This window comes from Oncorhynchus keta, chromosome 15 (genome assembly GCF_023373465.1).
Source record: "Oncorhynchus keta strain PuntledgeMale-10-30-2019 chromosome 15, Oket_V2, whole genome shotgun sequence".
Taxonomy (NCBI): Eukaryota; Metazoa; Chordata; class Actinopteri; order Salmoniformes; family Salmonidae; genus Oncorhynchus; species Oncorhynchus keta.
The window spans coordinates 11,128,924-11,155,155 of NC_068435.1; the positions used below are offsets into that span (position 1 = coordinate 11,128,924).

The following is a 26,232-nucleotide window of genomic DNA, read 5'->3' on the forward strand; positions in this document are numbered from 1 at the left end:
AGATTTGGTGAAGTGGTAAAAGAGGATGATAGCAGTGCCGGCGATGTCATGTGACGATTGTGAGTCGCTACACAAATTCAACAGTCAAAAGATGGAACTCCAAATGGCATATCAAGGCAGCTGTATGGAAACTGTATTTGCGGGTTAGGGTTGGGTGCCTTAGATTTTCACTTTATCACATGTCGGGTGTTGGCGGATGGGTTATAATCAATTGCTTGCTGGTGAGGGTGAAGGATGAAGAAAGAGCTGACCCAAGGACCACTTGTAGTGGACACCGGTACACAGTCTTCGCTCCCTGCCTGCCGAGCACTGTTTTCCCACAGTTCTGTTAACGTTACCACATATTGGAGTAACCACAGCAGGTAGTAGTAACCACAGCAGGTAGTAGTAGCCACAGCAGGTAGTAGTAACCACAGCATGTAGTAACAACTACAGCAGGTAGTAGTAACCACAGCAGGTAGTAGTAACCACAGCATGTAGTAGTAGCCACAGCATGTAGTAGTAGCCACAGCAGGTAGTAGTAACCACAGCATGTAGTAACAACTACAGCATGTAGTAACCACAGCAGGTAGTAGTAACCACAGCATGTAGTAGTAACCACAGCAGGTAGTAGTAACCACAGCAGGTAGTAGTAACCACAGCAGGTAGTAGTAACCACAGCATGTAGTAGTAACCACAGCATGTAGTAACCACAGCATGTCATAGTAACCACAGCAGGTAGTAACCACAGCATGTGATAGTAACGGCAGCATGTGGGAGTAACCACAGCATGTGATAGTAACCACAGCATGTGATAGTAACGGCAGCATGTGATAGTAACCACAACAGGTAGTAACCACAGCATGTGATAGTAATGGCAGCATGTGATAGTAACCACAGCATGTAGTAACCACAGCATGTAGTAGCCACAGCATGTAGAAGTAAACACAGCAGGTAGTAGTAACCACAGCAAGTAGTAGTAACCACAGCAGGTAGTAGTAACCACAGCAGGTAGTAGTAACCACAGCAGGCAGTAGTCACAGCATGTAGTAACCACAGCATGTAGTAGCCACAGCATGTAGTAGTAACCACAGCAGGTAGTAGTAACCACAGCAGGCAGTAGTCACAGCATGTAGTAGTAACCACAGCAGGTAGTAGTAACCACAGCAGGTAGTAGTAACCACAGCAGGTAGTAGTAACCACAGCAGGTAGTAGTAACCACAGCAGTTAGTAGTAACCACAGCATGTAGTAACCACAGCATGTCATAGTAACCACAGCATGTGATAGTAACCACAGCATGTGATAGTAACGGCAGCATGTGATAGTAACCACAGCATGTGATAGTAACGGCAGCATGTGATAGTAACCACAGCATGTGATAGTAATGGCAGCATGTGATAGTAATGGCAGCATGTGATAGTAACCACAGCATGTAGTAGCCACAGCAGGTAGTAGTAACCACAGCATGTAGTAGCCACAGCAGGTAGTAGTAACCACAGCAGGTAGTAGTAACCACATCAGGTAGTAGTAACCACATCAGGTAGTAGTAACCACAGCAGGTAGTAACCACAGCATGTAGTAGTAGCCACAGCATGTAGTAGTAACCACAGCATGTAGTAGCCACAGCATGTAGTAGTAACCACAGCAGGTAGTAGTAACCACAGCAGGTAGTAGTAACCACAGCATGTAGTAGTAACCACAGCATGTAGTAACCACAGCATGTCATAGTAACCACAGCAGGTAGTAACCACAGCATGTGATAGTAACGGCAGCATGTGATAGTAACCACAGCAGGTAGTAACCACAGCAGGTAGTAGTAACCACAGCAGGTAGTAGTAACCACATCAGGTAGTAGTAACCACCGCAGGTAGTAACCACAGCATGTAGTAGCCACAGCAGGTAGTAGTAACCACCGCAGGTAGTAACCACAGCATGTAGTAACCACAGCAGGTAGTAGTAACCACATCAGGTAGTAGAAACCACATCAGGTAGTAGTAACCACATCAGGTAGTAGTAGCCACAGCATGTAGTAGTAACCACAGCATGTAGTAGCCACATCATGTAGTAGTAACCACTGCAGGTAGTAGTAACCACAGCAGGTAGTAGTAACCACATCAGGTAGTAGAAACCACATCAGGTAGTAGTAACCACATCAGGTAGTAGTAACCACATCAGGTAGTAGTAACCACCGCAGGTAGTAACCACAGCATGTAGTAGCCACAGCAGGTAGTAGTAACCACCGCAGGTAGTAACCACAGCATGTAGTAACCACATCAGGTAGTAGTAACCACATCAGGTAGTAGTAACCACATCAGGTAGTAGTAGCCACAGCATGTAGTAGTAACCACAGCATGTAGTAGCCACATCATGTAGTAGTAACCACAGCAGGTAGTAGTAACCACAGCATGTGATAGTAACGGCACCATGTGATAGTAACCACAGAATGTAGTAACCACAGCAGGTAGTAGTAACCACCGCAGGTAGTAGTAACCACCGCAGGTAGTAGTAACCACATCAGGTAGTAGTAACCACATCAGGTAGTAGTAACCACAGCAGGTAGTAGTAACCACAGCAGGTAGTAGTAACCACAGCATGTAGTAGCCACAGCAGGTAGTAGTAACCACAGCAGGTAGTAGTAACCACAGCAGGTAGTAGTAACCACATCAGGTAGTAGTAACCACAGCAGGTAGTAGTAACCACATCAGGTAGTAGTAACCACATCAGGTAGTAGTAACCACATCAGGTAGTAGTAACCACCGCAGGTAGTAGTAACCACAGCATGTAGTAACCACAGCATGTCATAGTAACCACAGCAGGTAGTAACCACAGCATGTGATAGTAACGGCAGCAGGTAGTAACCACAGCAGGTAGTAGTAACCACAGCAGGTAGTAGTAACCACATCAGGTAGTAGTAACCACATCAGGTAGTAGTAACCACCGCAGGTAGTAACCACAGCATGTAGTAGCCACAGCAGGTAGTAGTAACCACCGCAGGTAGTAACCACAGCATGTAGTAACCACAGCAGGTAGTAGTAACCACATCAGGTAGTAGAAACCACATCAGGTAGTAGTAACCACATCAGGTAGTAGTAGCCACAGCATGTAGTAGTAACCACAGCATGTAGTAGCCACATCATGTAGTAGTAACCACTGCAGGTAGTAGTAACCACAGCAGGTAGTAGTAACCACATCAGGTAGTAGAAACCACATCAGGTAGTAGTAACCACATCAGGTAGTAGTAACCACATCAGGTAGTAGTAACCACCGCAGGTAGTAACCACAGCATGTAGTAGCCACAGCAGGTAGTAGTAACCACAGCAGGTAGTAACCACAGCATGTAGTAACCACATCAGGTAGTAGTAACCACATCAGGTAGTAGTAACCACATCAGGTAGTAACCAGTAGCCACAGCATGTAGTAGTAACCACAGCATGTAGTAGCCACATCATGTAGTAGTAACCACAGCAGGTAGTAGTAACCACAGCATGTGATAGTAACGGCACCATGTGATAGTAACCACAGAATGTAGTAACCACAGCAGGTAGTAGTAACCACCGCAGGTAGTAGTAACCACCGCAGGTAGTAGTAACCACATCAGGTAGTAGTAACCACATCAGGTAACCACAGTAGTAACCACAGCAGGTAGTAGTAACCACAGCAGGTAGTAGTAACCACAGCATGTAGTAGCCACAGCAGGTAGTAGTAACCACAGCAGGTAGTAGTAACCACAGCAGGTAGTAGTAACCACATCAGGTAGTAGTAACCACAGCAGGTAGTAGTAACCACAGCAGGTAGTAGTAACCACATCAGGTAGTAGTAACCACAGCAGGTAGTAGTAACCACAGCAGGTAGTAGTAACCACAGCAGGTAGTAGTAACCACAGCATGTAGTAGTAACCACAGCAGGTAGTAGTAACCACAGCATGTAGTAACCACTGCATGTGATAGTAACCACAGCAGGTAGTAACCACAGCATGTGATAGTAACCACAGCATGTGATAGTAACCACATCAGGTAGTAGTAACCACAGCAGGTAGTAGTAACCACAGCAGGTAGTAGTAACCACAGCATGTAGTAACCACAGCATGTCATAGTAACCACAGCATGTGATAGTAATGGCAGCATGTGATAGTAACGGCAGCATGTGATAGTAACCACAGCATGTAGTAACCACAGCATGTGATAGTAACGGCAGCATGTGATAGTAACCACAGCAGGTAGTAACCACAGCATGTGATAGTAATGGCAGCATGTGATAGTAACCACAGCATGTAGCAACCACAGCAGGTAGTAACCACAGCATGTAGTAGCCACAGCAGGTAGTAGTAACCACAGCAGGTAGTAGTAACCACAGCAGGTAGTAACCACAGCATGTAGTAGTAGCCACAGCATGTAGTAGTAACCACAGCATGTAGTAGTAACCACAGCATGTAGTAGTAACCACAGCATGTAGTAACCACAGCATGTCATAGTAACCACAGCAGGTAGTAACCACAGCATGTGATAGTAACGGCAGCATGTGATAGTAACCACAGCAGGTAGTAACCACAGCAGGTAGTAGTAACCACAGCAGGTAGTAGTAACCACAGCAGGTAGTAGTAACCACAGCAGGTAGTAGTAACCACATCAGGTAGTAGTAACCACATCAGGTAGTAGTAACCACCGCAGGTAGTAACCACAGCATGTAGTAGCCACAGCAGGTAGTAGTAACCACCGCAGGTAGTAACCACAGCATGTAGTAACCACAGCAGGTAGTAGTAACCACATCAGGTAGTAGAAACCACATCAGGTAGTAGTAACCACATCAGGTAGTAGTAACCACATCAGGTAGTAGTAGCCACAGCATGTAGTAGTAACCACAGCATGTAGTAGCCACATCATGTAGTAGTAACCACTGCAGGTAGTAGTAACCACAGCAGGTAGTAGTAACCACATCAGGTAGTAGAAACCACATCAGGTAGTAGTAACCACATCAGGTAGTAGTAACCACCGCAGGTAGTAACCACAGCATGTAGTAGCCACAGCAGGTAGTAGTAACCACCGCAGGTAGTAACCACAGCATGTAGTAACCACTGCATGTGGTATTAACCACAGCAGGTAGTAACCACAGCATGTGATAGTAACCACAGCAGGTAGTAGTAACCACAGCAGGTAGTAGTAACCACAGCAGGTAGTAGTAACCACAGCATGTCATAGTAACCACAGCATGTGATAGTAATGGCAGCATGTGATAGTAACCACAGCATGTGATAGTAACGGCAGCATGTGATAGTAACCACAGCATGTAGTAACCACAGCATGTGATAGTAACGGCAGCATGTGATAGTAACCACAGCATGTGATAGTAATGGCAGCGTGTGATAGTAATGGCAGCATGTGATAGTAACCACAGCATGTAGTAGCCACAGCAGGTAGTAGTAACCACAGCAGGTAGTAGTAACCACAGCAGGTAGTAGTAACCACATCAGGTAGTAGTAACCACAGCAGGTAGTAACCACAGCATGTAGTAGTAGCCACAGCATGTAGTAGCCACAGCATGTAGTAGTAACCACAGCAGGTAGTAGTAACCACAGCATGTAGTAACCACAGCATGTCATAGTAACCACAGCAGGTAGTAACCACAGCATGTGATAGTAACGGCAGCAGGTAGTAACCACAGCAGGTAGTAGTAACCACAGCAGGTAGTAGTAACCACATCAGGTAGTAGTAACCACATCAGGTAGTAGTAACCACCGCAGGTAGTAACCACAGCATGTAGTAGCCACAGCAGGTAGTAGTAACCACCGCAGGTAGTAACCACAGCATGTAGTAACCACAGCAGGTAGTAGTAACCACATCAGGTAGTAGAAACCACATCAGGTAGTAGTAACCACATCAGGTAGTAGTAACCACCGCAGGTAGTAACCACAGCATGTAGTAGCCACAGCAGGTAGTAGTAACCACCGCAGGTAGTAACCACAGCATGTAGTAGCCACAGCATGTAGTAGTAACCACATCAGGTAGTAGTAGCCACAGCATGTAGTAGTAACCACAGCATGTAGTAGCCACATCAGGTAGTAGTAACCACAGCAGGTAGTAGTAACCACATCAGGTAGTAGAAACCACATCAGGTAGTAGTAACCACATCAGGTAGTAGTAACCACCGCAGGTAGCAACCACAGCATGTAGTAGCCACAGCAGGTAGTAGTAACCACCGCAGGTAGTAGAAACCACATCAGGTAGTAGTAACCACATCAGGTAGGACTAACCACATCAGGTAGTAGTAACCACATCAGGTAGTAGTAACCACATCAGGTAGTAGTAGCCACAGCATGTAGTAGTAACCACAGCATGTAGTAGTAACCACAGCAGGTAGTAGTAACGGCAGCATGTGATAGTAACCACAGCATGTAGTAACCACAGCAGGTAGTAGTAACCACATCAGGTAGTAGTAATCACATCAGGTAGTAGTAACCACAGCAGGTAGTAGTAACCACAGCATGTGATGGTAACCACAGCATGTGATGGTAACCACAGCATGTAGTAACCACAGCAGGTAGTAACCACAGCATGTGATAGTAACGGCAGCATGTGATAGTAACCACAGCATGTAGTAACCACATCAGGTAGTAGTAACCACCGCAGGTAGTAGTAACCACATCAGGTAGTAGTAACCACATCAGGTAGTAGTAACCACATCAGGTAGTAGTAACCACATCAGGTAGTAGTAACCACATCAGGTAGTAGTAACCACAGCAGGTAGTAGTAACCACAGCATGTAGTAGTAACCACATCAGGTAGTAGTAACCACATCAGGTAGTAGTAACCACAGCAGGTAGTAGTAACCACAGCAGGTAGTAGTAACCACAGCAGGTAGTAGTAACCACAGCATGTAGTAGTAACCACAGCAGGTAGTAGTAACCACAGCATGTAGTAACCACTGCATGTGATAGTAACCACAGCAGGTAGTAACCACAGCATGTGATAGTAACGGCAGCATGTGATAGTAACCACAGCATGTAGTAACCACAGCATGTAGTAGCCACAGCAGGTAGTAGTAACCACATCAGGTAGTAGTAACCACATCAGGTAGTAGTAACCACAGCAGGTAGTAGTAACCACAGCATGTAGTAGTAACCACAGCATGTAGTAGCCACAGCATGTAGTAGTAACCACAGCATGTAGTAGTAGCCACAGAAGGTAGTAGTAACCACAGCAGGTAGTAGTAACCACAGCAGGTAGTAGTAACCACAGCATGTAGTAACCACAGCAGGTAGTAGTAACCACATCAGGTAGTAGTAACCACAGCAGGTAGTAACCACAGCATGTAGTAGTAGCCACAGCATGTAGTAGTAACCACAGCATGTAGTAGTAACCACATCAGGTAGTAGTAACCACAGCAGGTAGTAACCACAGCATGTAGTAGTAGCCACAGCATGTAGTAGTAACCACAGCATGTAGTAGTAGCCACAGCATGTAGTAGTAACCACAGCATGTAGTAGCCACAGCATGTAGTAGTAACCACAGCAAGTAGTAGTAACCACAGCAGGTAGTAGTAACCACAGCATGTAGTAGTAACCACAGCAGGTAGTAGTAACCACAGCATGTCATAGTAACCACAGCAGGTAGTAACCACAGCATGTGATAGTAACGGCAGCATGTGATAGTAACCACAGCAGGTAGTAACCACAGCAGGTAGTAGTAACCACATCAGGTAGTAGTAACCACCGCAGGTAGTAACCACAGCATGTAGTAGCCACAGCAGGTAGTAGTAACCACCGCAGGTAGTAACCACAGCATGTAGTAACCACAGCAGGTAGTAGTAACCACATCAGGTAGTAGAAACCACATCAGGTAGTAGTAACCACATCAGGTAGTAGTAGCCACAGCATGTAGTAGTAACCACAGCATGTAGTAGCCACATCATGTAGTAGTAACCACTGCAGGTAGTAGTAACCACAGCAGGTAGTAGTAACCACATCAGGTAGTAGAAAGCACATCAGGTAGTAGTAACCACATCAGGTAGTAGTAACCACCGCAGGTAGTAACCACAGCATGTAGTAGCCACAGCAGGTAGTAGTAACCACCGCAGGTAGTAACCACAGCATGTAGTAACCACATCAGGTAGTAGTAACCACATCAGGTAGTAGTAACCACATCAGGTAGTAGTAGCCACAGCATGTAGTAGTAACCACAGCATGTAGTAGCCACATCATGTAGTAGTAACCACAGCAGGTAGTAGTAACCACAGCATGTGATAGTAACGGCACCATGTGATAGTAACCACAGAATGTAGTAACCACAGCAGGTAGTAGTAACCACCGCAGGTAGTAGTAACCACCGCAGGTAGTAGTAACCACATCAGGTAGTAGTAACCACATCAGGTAGTAGTAACCACAGCAGGTAGTAGTAACCACAGCATGTAGTAACCACAGCAGGTAGTAGTAACCACAGCAGGTAGTAGTAACCACAGCAGGTAGTAGTAACCACAGCAGGTAGTAGTAACCACAGCAGGTAGTAGTAACCACAGCAGGTAGTAGTAACCACAGCAGGTAGTAGTAACCACAGCATGTAGTAGTAACCACAGCAGGTAGTAGTAACCACAGCATGTAGTAACCACTGCATGTGATAGTAACCACAGCAGGTAGTAACCACAGCAGGTAGTAACCACAGCATGTGATAGTAACCACAGCATGTGATAGTAACCACATCAGGTAGTAGTAACCACAGCAGGTAGTAGTAACCACAGCAGGTAGTAGTAACCACAGCAGGTAGTAGTAACCACAGCATGTAGTAACCACAGCATGTCATAGTAACCACAGCATGTGATAGTAATGGCAGCATGTGATAGTAACCACAGCATGTGATAGTAACGGCAGCATGTGATAGTAACCACAGCATGTAGTAACCACAGCATGTGATAGTAACGGCAGCATGTGATAGTAACCACAGCAGGTAGTAACCACAGCATGTGATAGTAATGGCAGCATGTGATAGTAATGGCAGCATGTGATAGTAACCACAGCATGTAGCAACCACAGCAGGTAGTAGTAACCACAGCAGGTAGTAGTAACCACATCAGGTAGTAGTAACCACAGCAGGTAGTAACCACAGCATGTAGTAGTAGCCACAGCATGTAGTAGTAACCACAGCATGTAGTAGTAACCACAGCATGTAGTAACCACAGCATGTCATAGTAACCACAGCAGGTAGTAACCACAGCATGTGATAGTAACGGCAGCATGTGATAGTAACCACAGCAGGTAGTAACCACAGCAGGTAGTAGTAACCACAGCAGGTAGTAGTAACCACATCAGGTAGTAGTAACCACCGCAGGTAGTAACCACAGCATGTAGTAGCCACAGCAGGTAGTAGTAACCACCGCAGGTAGTAACCACAGCATGTAGTAACCACAGCAGGTAGTAGTAACCACATCAGGTAGTAGAAACCACATCAGGTAGTAGTAACCACATCAGGTAGTAGTAGCCACAGCATGTAGTAGTAACCACAGCATGTAGTAGCCACATCATGTAGTAGTAACCACAGCAGGTAGTAGTAACCACAGCATGTGATAGTAACCGCAGCATGTAGTAACCACAGCAGGTAGTAGTAACCACATCAGGTAGTAGTAACCACATCAGGTAGTAGTAACCACAGCAGGTAGTAGTAACCACAGCAGGTAGTAGTAACCACAGCATGTAGTAGTAACCACAGCAGGTAGTAGTAACCACAGCATGTAGTAACCACTGCATGTGATAGTAACCACAGCAGGTAGTAACCACAGCAGGTAGTAACCACATCAGGTAGTAGTAACCACATCAGGTAGTAGTAACCACAGCAGGTAGTAGTAACCACAGCAGGTAGTAGTAACCACAGCAGGTAGTAGTAACCACAGCATGTAGTAACCACAGCATGTCATAGTAACCACAGCATGTGATAGTAATGGCAGCATGTGATAGTAACCACAGCATGTGATAGTAACGGCAGCATGTGATAGTAACCACAGCATGTGATAGTAATGGCAGCGTGTGATAGTAATGGCAGCATGTGATAGTAACCACAGCATGTAGCAACCACAGCATGTAGTAGCCACAGCAGGTAGTAGTAACCACAGCAGGTAGTAGTAACCACATCAGGTGGTAGTAACCACAGCATGTAGTAGTAGCCACAGCATGTAGTAGTAACCACAGCAGGTAGTAGTAACCACAGCATGTAGTAGTAACCACAGCAGGTAGTAGTAACCACAGCATGTAGTAACCACAGCATGTCATAGTAACCACAGCAGGTAGTAACCACAGCATGTGATAGTAACGGCAGCAGGTAGTAACCACAGCAGGTAGTAGTAACCACAGCAGGTAGTAGTAACCACATCAGGTAGTAGTAACCACATCAGGTAGTAGTAACCACCGCAGGTAGTAACCACAGCATGTAGTAGCCACAGCAGGTAGTAGTAACCACCGCAGGTAGTAACCACAGCAGGTAGTAGTAACCACATCAGGTAGTAGAAACCACATCAGGTAGTAGTAGCCACAGCATGTAGTAGTAACCACAGCATGTAGTAGCCACATCATGTAGTAGTAACCACAGCAGGTAGTAGTAACCGCAGCATGTGATAGTAACGGCAGCATGTGATAGTAACCACAGCATGTAGTAACCACATCAGGTAGTAGTAACCACAGCAGGTAGTAGTAACCACAGCAGGTAGTAGTAACCACAGCAGGTAGTAGCCACAGCATGTAGTAGCCACAGCAGGTAGTAGTAACCACAGCAGGTAGTAGTAACCACAGCAGGTAGTAGTAACCACAGCATGTAGTAGTAACCACTGCATGTGATAGTAACCACAGCAGGTAGTAACCACAGCAGGTAGTAACCACAGCATGTGATAGTAACGGCAGCATGTGATAGTAACCACAGCATGTAGTAACCACATCAGGTAGTAGTAACCACAGCAGGTAGTAGTAACCACAGCAGGTAGTAGTAACCACAGCAGGTAGTAGTAACCACAGCATGTGATAGTAATGGCAGCATGTGATAGTAACGGCAGCATGTGATAGTAACCACAGCATGTAGTAACCACAGCATGTGATAGTAACGGCAGCATGTGATAGTAACCACAGCAGGTAGTAACCACAGCATGTGATAGTAACCACAGCATGTAGCAACCACAGCAGGTAGTAACCACAGCATGTAGTAACCACAGCATGTCATAGTAACCACAGCAGGTAGTAACCACAGCATGTGATAGTAACGGCAGCATGTGATAGTAACCACAGCAGGTAGTAACCACAGCAGGTAGTAGTAACCACAGCAGGTAGTAGTAACCACCGCAGGTAGTAACCACAGCAGGTAGTAGTAACCACCACAGGTAGTAACCACAGCATGTAGTAGCCACAGCAGGTAGTAGTAGCCACAGCAGGTAGTAGTAACCACCGCAGGTAGTAACCACAGCAGGTAGTAGTAACCACATCAGGTAGTAGTAACCACATCAGGTAGTAGTAGCCACAGCATGTAGTAGTAACCACATCAGGTAGTAGTAGCCACAGCATGTAGTAGTAACCACAGCATATAGTAGCCACATCAGGTAGTAGTAACCACAGCAGGTAGTAGTAACCACATCAGGTAGTAGAAACCACATCAGGTAGTAGTAACCACATCAGGTAGTAGTAACCACCGCAGGTAGCAACCACAGCATGTAGTAGCCACAGCAGGTAGTAGTAACCACCGCAGGTAGTAGAAACCACATCAGGTAGTAGTAACCACATCAGGTAGTAGTAGCCACAGCATGTAGTAGTAACCACAGCATGTAGTAGTAACCACAGCAGGTAGTAGTAACCACATCATGTGATAGTAACGGCAGCATGTGATAGTAACCACAGCATGTAGTAACCACAGCAGGTAGTAGTAACCACCGCAGGTAGTAGTAACCACATCAGGTAGTAGTAACCACAGCAGGTAGTAGTAACCACAGCATGTAGTAGCCACAGCAGGTAGTAGTAACCACATCAGGTAGTAGTAATCACATCAGGTAGTAGTAACCACAGCATGTAGTAACCACAGCATGTGATGGTAACCACAGCATGTAGTAACCACAGCAGGTAGTAACCACAGCATGTGATAGTAACGGCAGCATGTGATAGTAACCACAGCATGTAGTAACCACATCAGGTAGTAGTAACCACCGCAGGTAGTAGTAACCACATCAGGTAGTAGTAACCACATCAGGTAGTAGTAACCACATCAGGTAGTAGTAACCACAGCAGGTAGTAGTAACCACAGCATGTAGTAACCACAGCAGGTAGTAGTAACCACATCAGGTAGTAGTAACCACATCAGGTAGTAGTAACCACAGCAGGTAGTAGTAACCACAGCAGGTAGTAGTAACCACAGCAGGTAGTAGTAACCACAGCATGTAGTAACCACTGCATGTGATAGTAACCACAGCAGGTAGTAGTAACCACAGCAGGTAGTAGTAACCACAGCAGGTAGTAGTAACCACAGCATGTAGTAACCACTGCATGTGATAGTAACCACAGCAGGTAGTAACCACAGCAGGTAGTAACCACAGCATGTAGTAGTAACCACAGCATGTAGTAACCACAGCAGGTAGTAGTAACCACAGCATGTAGTAACCACAGCATGTAGTAGTAACCACAGCATGTGATAGTAATGGCAGCATGTGATAGTAACGGCAGCATGTGATAGTAACGGCAGCATGTGATAGTAACGGCAGCTTGTGATAGTAACGGCAGGATGTGATAGTAACGGCAGCATGTGATAGTAACCACAGCATGTGATAGGTGGACCCTACTCGTCTTGTGAGGTGTTCTATAACACACTGGAATGTATCCTTAAATGATCCCTGCCATAGGAAATCATTATGTGAAATTTCTATTTCCCGCCCTATGTGGAAAATCCCACTCCTCAAACCAGTCCTTTTTACTTTCTGCAGGGAATTCATGGAGTTTACTTGAAAGAACTGGAGCTTGTCTCCAAATTAGACAACGCAACGCATAAACATGGGAAAACCCCAAATGTTCCGTGATACTTTGAATGTGCCAGAACGAAAGTGAAAGCTGCAAATGTAGGGCAGAGGGTGGGGGAATATGGTACAAACACATGTTTTACTAGTAGCCTGTAACCTTAAAATCATAGCCTTTTACATTGAAATAATACTTCTCCCACACTCTCCCTCTGTATATGTGTTGCACAAGGCTGCTACCAAGACATTAAAACCTTGGCATGTAGAAGAGCCCTCTATCTAAACAGTAGCTGTACAGGATAATACATTTCAATGAAATTATAACCTTCCTGGGGCCAATAACACTGCTGTATAGTAGCAAGATAGGACTGGCATGTGGAGTGTGACCCGGCTGTCGTCGTCGATGATGATGATAGATAAAGAGAGAACTTATCCATAGGACCTCAAATGACCAGTCTTCCTGATAGGTGACTCTGTGACCCCCCCGAGCTCATCTTCATCCCTGGATGACTGACATCAGTTCATTAACTAATATAAAGATGATATGTGGTTCCAAAACTAAAGGACGAGCCCCATATGAAAATGGGGTCGTGGGAGAATTTCCAAAATCCTGAACAAACAAAAAACTATTCTACAAAAAATATATATTATAATAGTGTCTTTGTATCTCAAAATCGTTGTAATATGGTTAACTTTAAAAATCTAAATGAAGATGATTCAAATTAAAACGAGAAAATACAACCGGAGTGCCCTTACATTATGGGAAAAGGCCGCTGTCACGCCCTGACCTATCAACCAACCTAAAGCTGTTAATGTAACGTTACCTAGTAAGCTAACGTATCTGAAGTCGGAAGTTTACATTCACCTTAGCCAAATACATTTAAACTCAGTTTTTCACAATTCCTGACATTTTATCCTAGTAAAAATTCACTGTCTTAGGTCAATTAGGATCACCACTTTATTTTAAGAATGTGAAATGTTAGAATAATAGAGAATTATTTATTTGAGCTTTTATTTCTTTAATCAAATTCCCAGTGGGTCAGAAGTTTACATACACTCAATTAGTATTTGGTAGTATTGCCTTTAAATTGTTTAATTAACATGGGTCAAATGTTTCGGGTAGCCTTCCACGAGCTTCCCACAGTAGGTTGGGTGAATTTTGGCCCATTCCTCCTGACAGAGCTAGTGTAACGGAGTCAGGTTTGTAGAACTCCTTGCTCACACACGCTTTTTCAGTTCTGCCCACAAATTTTCTACGGGCTTGAGGTCAGGGCTTTGTGATGGACACTCCCAATACCTTGACTTTGTTGTACTTAAGCCATTTTGCCACAACTTTGGAAGTATGTTTGGGGTCATTGTCCATTTGGAAGACCCATTTGCGACCAAGCTTTAACTCCCTGACTGATGTCTTGTGGTGTTGCTTCAATATATCCACATAATTTTCCTACCTCATGATGCAATCTATTTTGTGAAGTGCACCAGTCCCTCCTGCAGCAAAGCATCCCCCAGAACATGATGCTGCCACTCCCGTGCTTCACGGTTTGGATGGTGTTCTTCGGGTTGCAAGCCTCCCCCTTTTTTCTCCAAACGCAACGATGGTCATTATGGCTAAAGAGTTTTTTTGTTTCATCAGACCAGAGGACATTTCTCAAAAAAGTATGATATTTGACCCCTTGTGCAGTTGCAAACCGTAGTCTGGCTTTTTCTATGGAGGTTGTGGAGCTGTGGCTTCTTTCCTTGCTGAGCGGCCTTTCAGGTTATGTCAATATAGGACTCATTTTACTGTGGATATAGATACTTTTGTACCTGTTTCCTCCAGCATCTTCACAAGGTCCTTTGCTGTTGTTCTGGGTTTGATTTGCACTTTTCGCACAAAAGTATGTTCATCTCTAGGAGACAGAATGAGTCTCCTTCCTGAGGAGTATGACGGCTGCGTAGTCCCATGGTGTTTATACTTGCGTACTATTGTTTGTACAGATGAACGTGATACCTTCAGGCATTTGGAAATTTCTCCAAAGGATGAACCAGACTTGTGGAGGTCTTAACTGATTTATTTTGATTTTCCCATGATGTCAATCAGAGGCACTGAGTTTGAAGGTAGGCCTTGAAATACATCCACAGGTACACCTCCAATTGACTCAAATGATGTCAATTAGCCTATCAGAAGCGTCTAAAGCCATGACATCATTATCTGGAATTTTCCAAGTTGATAAAGGCACAGTCAACTAAGTGTATGTCAAATTCTGACCCACTGGAATTGTGTTAGTGAATTTATAAGTGAAATAATCTGTCTGTAAACAATTGTTGGAAAATTTACTTGTGTCATGCACAAAGTAGATGTCCTAACCCACTTGCCAAAACTATAGTTTGTTAACAAGACATTTGTGGAGTGGTGGAAAAACAAGTTTTAATGACTCCAACCTAAGTGTGTGTAAACTTCCGACTTCAACTGTAGCTAGCACTCCTGTCAGGTAGCTAGCAACAGTTACCCATAGCTGGCTAGCTAGTTTTATAGTTTGGTAAATTGTTCCAATAAATTTCAGTTGCAAAAAATATGTTAATGAATCTAGCAACGTTTTATAGGCTCCTCACCACGAGACGAAGCCAAATTGCCAATGCAAAAATCAATGTGTATGTATATATTTTTTTAAAGCAAGCTAGGTTCATACTTTTCTGACATGCTGAAAATGCAGCCTTTTAAAATTTAAAATGTACACTTCGCAGCCACCAGTTTGACATATAACTACAGTTTGCATTGAATTGTAGGTAATATCAACCCCGCAAGTGACCAAAATTGTTCACTCGCCGAGAGGAGAAAGTTAGTCAATTAGACCACTTAAGATGCCAATCAAACTGCATCCGTTTTCGATGGGGATTTTCGGAGGGAAAGTGGCTAGGGCAGGGGTTCTGGACTGCAGCCCAAGCCTATGAGACAAGGGCGCATGGAATAATGGGCTACAAAACTTCCAAGGGTAGTCTGCAACGGGAACCCCCCCCAATAAAATGACATGTATAAATATCAACATGGGCCAAGGACAGAAGGTTGTCTCTCAAGCTTTCTTCAAGAGAAGAACTCATTTAGCTGTAATTTCTCAAAACAGATCATGGCTGCGTTCGCTCTTTGGATAGTATTGCTGCCTACTGCAGGTAAGAACTGAAAATGTTTCCTAAAATGCTGCAGTTTTAAGTTTTCTATAAGGTCAAATATGTTTAATTTGGACAAATTATTATCTCTTTTAAAGCGTCGAAATTTGTCCTAAACCTCACACCGAAGCATCCCATGGCTCGAGTCGGCGACAGTCTGGTCCTGACGTGCAAAGCCAGTGGTTGCGCCGAAGCCGTCACGTTCACCTGGTCTTCATTGATTGACCGGTCACTCTACGGTAAAACGGAGACCAACGGGACAGTGTCCCTGCAAATATTTAACCCGTTGGAAATTCATCACGTCAACACGGTCGTCTGTAAGGCCACATGCAGAACCAAAGGAGAAGTTCCACAAAACGCGCAAACGTCTACTAAGGTGAACGTCTACGGTAAGTTTTGTGCGTCTTTGTTTATTGTAGGCTTTTATAGTAGAACGTCTTCATGAACAGTAGCTTTTTGTTTATTGTAGGCTTTTATAGTAGAACGTATTCATGAACAGTAGCTTTTTGTTTATTGTAGGCTTTTATAGTAGAACGTCTTCATGAACAGTAGCTTTTTGTTTATTGTAGGCTTTTATAGTAGAACGTCTTCATGAACAGTAGCTTGTTTATTGTAGGCTTTTATAGTAGAACGTCTTCATGAACAGTAGCTTTTTGTTTATTGTAGGCTTTTATAGTAGAACGTCTTCATGAACAGTAGCTTTTTGTTTATTGTAGGCTTTTATAGTAGAACGTCTTCATGAACAGTAGCTTTTTGTTTATTGTAGGCTTTTATAGTAGAACGTCTTCATGAACAGTAGCTTTTTGTTTATTGTAGGCTTTTATAGTAGAACGTCTTCATGAACAGTAGCTTTTTGTTTATTGTAGGCTTTTATAGTAGAACGTCTTCATGAACAGTAGCTTTTTGTTTATTGTAGGCTTTTATAGAACGTCTTCATTAGCAGTAGCTTATAACGTCTTCAGATCATGCGCAATTGCTTTGAAGTTTATAATATTAAATTAATCCACTAATATACACACTCTCTGGTTCCTCCCAAATAAAACAACATGCCAATGAATCTAAAGTGTTTCAAGCAGGGCTACTGTATATCGATAGGCATCCACACTACTGTATGTAGACACATTCCAATGAATCTAAAGTGTTTTAAGCAGGGCTACTGTATATCGATAGGCATCCACACTACTGTATGTAGACACATTCCAATGAATCTCCCTAATCTCTAGTCAGGTCGGCACCAAGCTCAAACAGTCTGTGTTTAAAATAGCATAAAGACATATTGTTTTACCCTAATCCTGACTAGGAATACACATTCATTGATTATGACTTCATACATTCTAATCAATTCCATTCAATTATATGTTTCAGGGCGGAATATTATAATCATTCAATTAACAGACAATTCTCACCTATCAAATTCTAAATCAATAGTTGTTTAGTGGTCCAGAAATGTCAGAAACATTGACTTGCTTCACCAGACAGATGTTGCTATCCGGTTTTGTGATAAAACAAAGGTGTGGTTGAATTTATTCTTCCACTGTGTCTTCTTATTGTCTCTTTACCCATGCAACGCTACTGATACCTATATGAAATAGGCATGACAGATCATGATGGACTTGATCATTTGATTAAAACATGTATGAATGAATTGATAAATAAATAGCTAAATTAATTGCTACAGTAGTGGGTTAAAATGCAACTTAAACACAAGTTAGTTTGTCTGTAGCTGTATAGATCTTCTCATTGGCTACTATCTGTAGGTCTTATTGCAAATTATTGCTACAAAACACATTGGGTCGTAGCATTCCAGAAGACAATGTGTTTTGATTAACCATTAATTGATTTGTCATTGACAGCCTTACCAAAGGATCCCACCATATCAAGAAGTGACCTTTTGACTGAGGGTCAGGAGAGTAACCTCACCTGTACAGTTCCAGATGTGTACCCAGCTGAACGTCTAATCATTGAGTGGCTACTGGGAGATGAAGTTCTCCTCAAACAAGATGAACATCTGGAAGTCCAGACTGTCACCTCAGTGTTGAAATACAGACCGACAGCCCAGAACAATGGACAGAATGTTACCTGCAGAGCCACGCTGGACATTGGGATTGACAAGATAACCAGAGAGACTGTCGCATCAATGACCATCCAATGTAAATATATATCTGTCTAGAGTTGTTCAATCATTCTCATCGGACAATGTTTCACAATACAGTTTGGGGTACAAGTTAAAGAAGCTATACAGAACGTATGCCTCTGGGGTGCTCTTGAGACAAAAGGGGTCCCCTAATATTGTATTTTTATTTAACCAGGCAAGACAGTTAAGAACAAATTCTTATTTACAATGACGGCCTAGGAACAGTGGGTTAACTGCCTTGTTCAGGGGCAGAACGACAGATTTGTACCTTGTCAGCTCGGGGATTTGATCTAGCAACCTTTTGGTTTCTGGCCCAATGCTCTAAACACTAGGCTACCTGCCGTCACCAGAACAGACAGAAATGGACAGAAATATTCTCCAGAAATTACCTCATTAGACAGAAAGGAGCATACCCATGAGCAAAATAATACACTCTTTGCATAAAACTAAGGGTTTGTTTAATATTATGTCATAGTATATCAACCATACAGCCATCATTTGACATGAGCAATTAGCAACTAATCATAATGTGTATCTAACAACCATTATTTTCCCCAATGTAGATTCCCCCAGAAAGATCACTATCTCAGAGAACACTCAGGTGAAAATCGGAGACGGTTTTACACTGACGTGTCGTGCTGAGGGGAACCCTGAACCTACAGTGTTGTGGAGAAAACTGGACCAAGATGGCCGCTCAGTCGTGGCAGGAGAGGGTGCGACCCTATTGGTGGAAGAAGCGTCATGGTCCCACGGTGGAGAGTATGAATGCGTGGCCCACAACGTCGTAGGAAACCTTACAGCTCACATGACTGTTAATGTTCAAGGTGAGTCAAATAAAAGCAAACTATATCAGCTTGTGGTTTGTAGTTATAAAAGGTATATCCCATTACGATCCCATTTCCAGTTGACAAATACTGACTGTAAGAAACAGAATAACCAAGTAAGATTATAATTCATAAGGACAAAAAAGCGTGCTTAATATTGTGTCAACGTTGGAACCATGTAGTTAATTTTACTTTGTTAAATACATTATTAACATAGTTTACCATCATTATTATTCCCCTTTTATGTTGACATTTTTGTATTCATATAACCTAATTGATATATGATTATGTTACTCATTTCCCCTGGCAGGTCCTCCAGAGAAGCCTGTTCTTTATCTGAGCCCATCTGGTGAGCTGAAAGCGGGGGACAGTGTGACCATTACCTGCCAATCAGAGAGTGGGCCGCAGGGGCGTGTGGCGTTACGTCAGTTGACCGGCAGTCAGGGGGCGGAGCTACAGTCCAACCAGGGCCACACCTCCATCACTGTCCAATCGCTGACAGCTAGAGACTCGGGACTGTACGAATGTCAGGCTACCAATCCCTATGGGAAACAGACATCTTCCATTAACATCACAGTCTTCAATGAGCTTTATACAGAGACCCAGAGAACCACAGCGACTGTCGCATCAATGACAGTTCAATGTAAGTACATTTCTGTCAAGAGTTGTTCAATCATTGTCATTAGACAATGTTTCAAATACAATTTGGGTACAAGTTAATGAGGCTATACATTACTTTTGCCTCTGGGGTGCTCGAGGTAAAAGGTGTCCCATAAATGGACAGAAATATTGTCCAGAAATGACCTCATTGGACAAAAAGGAGCACATTGTTTGCCTAAAACTAAAGGTTTGTTTCATATTATGTCATAGGTATATGAACTATACAGCAAACAAGCCAATATTTGATGTAAACAATTTGCAACTTAACTTCCATAATGTGTATCTAACAACCATTATTTTCCCCAATGTAGATTCCCCCAGAAAGATCACTATCTCAGAGAACACTCAGGTGAAAATCGGAGACGGTTTTACACTGACGTGTCGTGCTGAGGGGAACCCTGAACCTACAGTGTTGTGGAGAAAACTGGACCAAGATGGCCGCTCAGTCGTGGCAGGAGAGGGTGCGACCCTATTGGTGGAAGAAGCGTCATGGTCCCACGGTGGAGAGTATGAATGCGTGGCCCACAACGTCGTAGGAAACCTTACAGCTCACATGACTGTTAATGTTCAAGGTGAGTCAAATAAAAGCAAACTATATCAGCTTGTGGTTTGTAGTTATAAAAGGTATATCCCATTACGATCCCATTTCCAGTTGACAAATACTGACTGTAAGAAACAGAATAACCAAGTAAGATTATAATTCATAAGGACAAAAAAGCGTGCTTAATATTGTGCCAACTTTGGCACCAGCGACAGTTGCTTCAATGAGTTTACCATTGCTCATGTAAGTACACAAGGCATTCCTAGTGGGAAAAACTGGTTGCAATGTCACTGAAACACGATACCTTACCGTGAAATGCTTACTTACAAGCCCTCAACCAACAATGCAGTTCAAGAACTAGAGTTAAAGTATTTACTAAATAAACTAAAGCAAAAACAAATATGTAAAAAGTTTTAACTGGTTGTAAAAGGATGTTTTCGTCATTTTAGCTGCAAAGTGAAAAATATGTCTTAAATCAGTTTAATTTAGCAGACACACTTATCCAGAGTGACTTACAGTTAGTTAGTGCATTCTTCTGTCATAGTGAGGTGGGACAACCACATCTCTCAGTCATAGGGAGGTGGGACAACCACATCGCTCAGTCATAGGGAGGTGGGACAACCACATCTCTCAGTCATAGGGAGGTGGGACAACCACATCTCTCAGTCATAGTGAGGTGGGACAACCACATCGCTCAGTCATAGGGAGGTGGGACAACCACATCGCTCAGTCATAGTGAGGTGGGACAACCACATCTCTCAGTCATAGTGAGGTGGGACAACCACATCGCTCAGTCATAGTGAGGTGAGACAACCACATCTCTCAGTCATAGTGAGGTGGGACAACCACATCGCTCAGTCATAGTGAGGTGGGACAACCACATCTCTCAGTCATAGTGAGGTGGGACAACCACATCTCTCAGTCATAGTGAGGTGGGACAACCACATCTCTCAGTCATAGTGAGGTGAGACAACCACATCTCTCAGTCTTAGTGAGGTGAGACAACCACATCTCTCAGTCTTAGTGAGGTGGGACAACCACATCTCTCAGTCTTAGTGAGGTGGGACAACCACATCTCTCAGTCATAGTGAGGTGAGACAACCACATCTCTCAGTCATAGTGAGGTGGGACAACCACATCTCTCAGTCTTAGTGAGGTGGGACAACCACATCTCTCAGTCATAGTGAGGTGAGACAACCACATCTCTCTGTCATAGTGAGGTGGGACAACCACATCTCTCAGTCATAGTGAGGTGAGACAACCACATCTCTCAGTCATAGTGAGGTGGGACAACCACATCTCTCAGTCATAGTGAGGTGGGACAACCACATCGCTCAGTCATAGTGAGGTGGGACAACCACATCTCTCAGTCATAGTGAGGTGGGACAACCACATCTCTGTCATAGTGAGGTGAGACAACCACATCTCTCTGTCATAGTGAGGTGGGACAACCACATCGCTCAGTCATAGTGAGGTGGGACAACCACATCTCTCAGTCATAGTGAGGTGGGACAACCACATCTCTCAGTCATAGTGAGGTGGGACAACCACATCTCTCAGTCATAGTGAGGTGAGACAACCACATCTCTCAGTCTTAGTGAGGTGGGACAACCACATCTCTCAGTCTTAGTGAGGTGAGACAACCACATCTCTCAGTCTTAGTGAGGTGGGACAACCACATCTCTCAGTCATAGTGAGGTGAGACAACCACATCTCTCTGTCATAGTGAGGTGGGACAACCACATCGCTCAGTCATAGTGAGGTGGGACAACCACATCTCTCAGTCATAGTGAGGTGAGACAACCACATCTCTCAGTCATAGTGAGGTGGGACAACCACATCGCTCAGTCATAGTGAGGTGGGACAACCACATCTCTCAGTCATAGTGAGGTGGGACAACCACATCTCTGTCATAGTGAGGTGAGACAACCACATCTCTCTGTCATAGTGAGGTGGGACAACCACATCGCTCAGTCATAGTGAGGTGGGACAACCACATCTCTCTGTCATAGTGAGGTGAGACAACCACATCGCTCAGTCATAGTGAGGTGGGACAACCACATCGCTCAGTCATAGTGAGGTGGGACAACCACATCGCTCAGTCATAGTGAGGTGAGACAACCACATCGCTCAGTCATAGTGAGGTGGGACAACCACATCGCTCAGTCATAGTGAGGTGGGACAACCACATCTCTCAGTCATAGGGAGGTGGGACAACCACATCGCTCAGTCATAGTGAGGTGGGACAACCACATCTCAGTCATAGTGAGGTGAGACAACCACATCGCTCAGTCATAGTGAGGTGGGACAACCACATCTCAGTCATAGTGAGGTGAGACAACCACATCTCTCAGTCATAGTGAGGTGGGACAACCACATCTCTCAGTCATAGTGAGGTGGGACAACCACATCTCTCAGTCATAGTGAGGTGGGACAACCACATCTCTCAGTCATAGTGAGGTGGGACAACCACATCGCTCAGTCATAGTGAGGTGAGACAACCACAAAGAAGTTAGCAGCAAAGTCAGTGCTAGTAGTAAAATAGTTATATTCTGGTTATCACCAGTCTGACCAGATAACAACCAGAATGTTTCCATGACGTCTTGATGTCATGAAGTCTAAGTCTAACTGGTTGTAATGTGATATGACGTCTTGATGTCATGAAGTCTAACTAACTGGTTGTAATGTGATATGACGTCTTGATGTCATGAAGTCTAAGTCTAACTGGTTGTAATGTGATATGACGTCTTTTCAACCATATAATCAGTTTACAAATAGCATACGACGTCACGTGCCAAATATTTTCACGTCAACCTAGAGGCTGTGTGTATAGGAAACAAACAGCAATCCTTCATTTCAATTTGCTACCTTTCTTACCCCCCCCGAAGCGCCGCCCACAAACCTGTCCATGGAGGTGTTCCCGTCTGCTGAGTTTGAGAAGGGGCAGAACGTGACCATCTGGAGCTGGGCTGTGGGCGTTCCCGCCCCCTCCGCCACCCTGGTGAGGCTGCGGGATGGGGTGGAGCTGCACTCCTCTGACGGAACCTTCCACCTAGTCCACCTGGGCCCGGAGCACGCTGGGCTCTACCTGCTCAATGTCACCAATGTAGTGGGACACCAGAGCCTCAGCTTCAGCCTCAGCGTCAGCATCCAGGGTGAGACCACTGAGAGATACTCACACAAAAAAACATGCGGGCACACACACTCTCTCTCCGTCTCTCACACAAACTAATGGTTTAGATACATCATTGACACACACAAAAAAAAAACATGTTGTATTGACACATACACAGTGGAGTGAAATGTGTTGTTTTACAGGGTCAGCCATAGTAGTACAGTGCCCCTGGAGAAAGTTAGCGTTTAAGTGCCTTGCTCAAGGGACAAATCGATAGATTTTTCACATTATTGGCTTGGGTATTCGAACTAGCAACCTTTCCGTTACTGTCCTAACGCGTTAACCACTAGGCTATACACACACAAGGCATCTGAGTGTACACCAAGCCTCTGGCATTGCCACAAATCTCAAGCTCCTACACACGGACCTAAAATAGAAACGCAACATACAACAAAATCTGTCAATTGAAATAAATTCATTATGCCCTAATCTATGGATTTCACAGATATGCATCTGTTGATCATAGATACCGTAAAAAAACAAATGGGCATAACAATGTACCTCAGGATCTCATCGCGGTATCTCTGTGTATTCCAATTGCCATCGATAAAATTGAATTGTGTTCGTTGTCCGTAGCTTATGCCTGCCTGCCCATACCATAACCCCACCACCACAATGGGGCACTCTGTTGACATCAGCAAACCGCTCGCACCACATGATGCCATACATGTGGTCTGCGGTTGTGAGGTCAGTTGGACATACTGCTAAATACTCTAAAATGGCGTTGGAGGAGGCTTATGGTAGAGAAATGAACATTCCATTCTCTGGCTAAAGCACTGGTGGAAATCCCTACTGGAAATCCCATACTGGCAGTGCTCCTCCTTGCACAAAGGCGGAGGTAGCGGTCCTGCTGCTGGGTTGTTGCCTTCCTACGGCCTCCTCCAAGTCTCCTGATGTACTGGCCTGTCTCCTGGTAACGCCTCCATGCTCTGGACACTACGCTGACAGACACAGCAAACCTTCTTGCCACAGCTCGCATTGATGTACCATCCTGGATGAGCTGCACTACCTGAGCCACTTGCGTGGGTTGTAGACTCCGTCTCATGCTACCACTAGAGTGAAAGCACCGCCGGCATTCAAAAGTGACCAAAACATCAGCCAGGAAGCATAGGAACTGAGAAGTGGTCTGGTCTCCACCTGCAGAACCACTCCTTTATTGGGGGTGTCTTGCTAATTGCCTATAATTTCCACCTGCTGTCTATTCCATTTGCACAACAGCATGTGAAATGTATTGTCAATCAGTGTTGCTTCCTGAGAGGACAGTTTGATTTCACAGAAGTGTGATTGACTTGGAGTTACATTGTGTTGTTTAAGTGTTCCCTTTATTTTTTTGAGCAGTGTATGAAAAAAAAACAAATTAAAAAAAGTAAGAAAAAAATGGATATGGAGTCTGCTAACTTTAAATCTCATCCCTCCAGATAAATCCGTCAATCCACAGACCGTCATCATACCAGTGTGCTTCGTTTTCATGACCGCTGCTGCCGCGACTCTGATGCGATTCCTGAAGAGAGCAAAACAGGCAAGTTCATATGAACTTGCAAGGACAGTTTAGACTCCCCCCATGGAGGGAAGAGAGATGGACTCAACATCAGTCTGCAATTGAGCACTTTAAACAGTCCACTTCTAGCATCGAGGGGGTGTTTTCCTCAGAGGTGGACAGAGCTGTGCTTTCGGCATGTAAGAGACTGTGTGTTCTTCGTTGCTATTGGTCTGGTTTGGTTGGTATAATCTCAAAAACGCACTGTAATCATAGTCTCGATTCAATCCGTATCGTGGAAGTTGATTGAAATGTAAATGTTTTCCAGTTGAGCCGAGGGATGCAGCGGTTACCGTGGATGCAGCGGTTACCGTGGATGCAGCGGTTACCGTGGATGCAGCGGTTACCGTGGATTCAGTCTACGGGAACATTGCCTTTTAAAATTAAATTGCGCTACAGCGGTGAACCTTCCGCGATACAGATTGTATTGAGGCCTAATTGTTTGTTTATGCGTGTTCTCTACTGGTGGATGTACAAAGCCATGAATGTAACTGATGATTTGCACAGATATGACTTCTAGCATCTTGTAATACCTTTAGTCAACCACCAGCCCAGGACATTGCGTCACTGCAGCATCAGACCTTTTTTCACTGGAGTTTATATTATTGCTGTAAATAATTTATTTGTATTTTCATGTGAATTATGTTTTGTACAGACTTATTGTAATAAAGATGAAAAGGTGTACCCTGCCTCCTGTTTGAACAGACACACACGGTGATACAGGGTTTAGGTAAGAGTTGGAGGGTGCGGAAGAGACAAGGAAACAACAGGCATACCTCAAACACACAAAGACTAAATAGACTTGACTGAGGATATGGCACTCCGTATCAAGGAAACCATCTCAGAAACAAACACCCATGTTCCACAAACTCTTCTGGGAAGTGTGAGACTAATCTTCCATTTGAGACTGTGTTTGTTGAGAAAAAAAAAACATAAGTACAATACCATATTTGTCCCAAGGGCTCAGTCAATGGGAGGAGTTTGGAGTTCCCAAATGATCTCTGGTTGGCTTCCCCTTTAAAAGCTTTCAGCCAAATCTGTGAAAAGACACACAAAACTGAGGAAATCTTAGGGGGACAAACAGTGAAATCAAAATGATTGCGTTTTCTTTTTGTTCAGTATACATTAGATGCTTCTGTTATATGTTTGAGTTAGTCATTAAATTGACAAATAAATTAGGCCCTAATCTATGGATTTCACATGAATGGGCAGGGGCACACTCATGGATGGGCCTGGTAGGGCATAGGCCCAACCACTGAGGAGCCAGGCCCAGCCAGTCA

General features: G+C 44.1%; 1 protein-coding gene and 1 long non-coding RNA gene across 12 annotated transcripts; both read left to right on the top strand.

Moving 5' to 3' along the window:
* Positions 1-15,829: 15,829 nt before the first annotated feature.
* Positions 15,830-25,634, top strand: LOC118395168 (vascular cell adhesion protein 1). Its single transcript, XM_052463367.1, has 8 exons — positions 15,830-16,084; positions 16,180-16,470; positions 17,935-18,231; positions 18,779-19,039; positions 19,350-19,682; positions 20,011-20,271; positions 23,129-23,395; positions 24,834-25,634. Exons 1-8 carry the CDS (start codon positions 15,946-15,948, stop codon positions 24,965-24,967), a joined length of 1,983 nt encoding a protein of 660 aa, XP_052319327.1. The 5' UTR covers positions 15,830-15,945; the 3' UTR covers positions 24,968-25,634.
* On the top strand, positions 20,282-23,119 carry LOC127907573 (uncharacterized). 11 transcript variants are annotated; one of them, XR_008064960.1, is made up of 5 exons: positions 20,282-21,874; positions 21,907-22,192; positions 22,225-22,256; positions 22,289-22,542; positions 22,669-23,119. It is a non-coding gene; the product is annotated as an uncharacterized LOC127907573 (long non-coding RNA). The 11 variants fall into 11 exon arrangements; XR_008064962.1 differs by having other exon boundaries at positions 22,289-22,352; XR_008064966.1 differs by having other exon boundaries at positions 22,385-22,542.
* Positions 25,635-26,232: the final 598 nt, after the last annotated feature.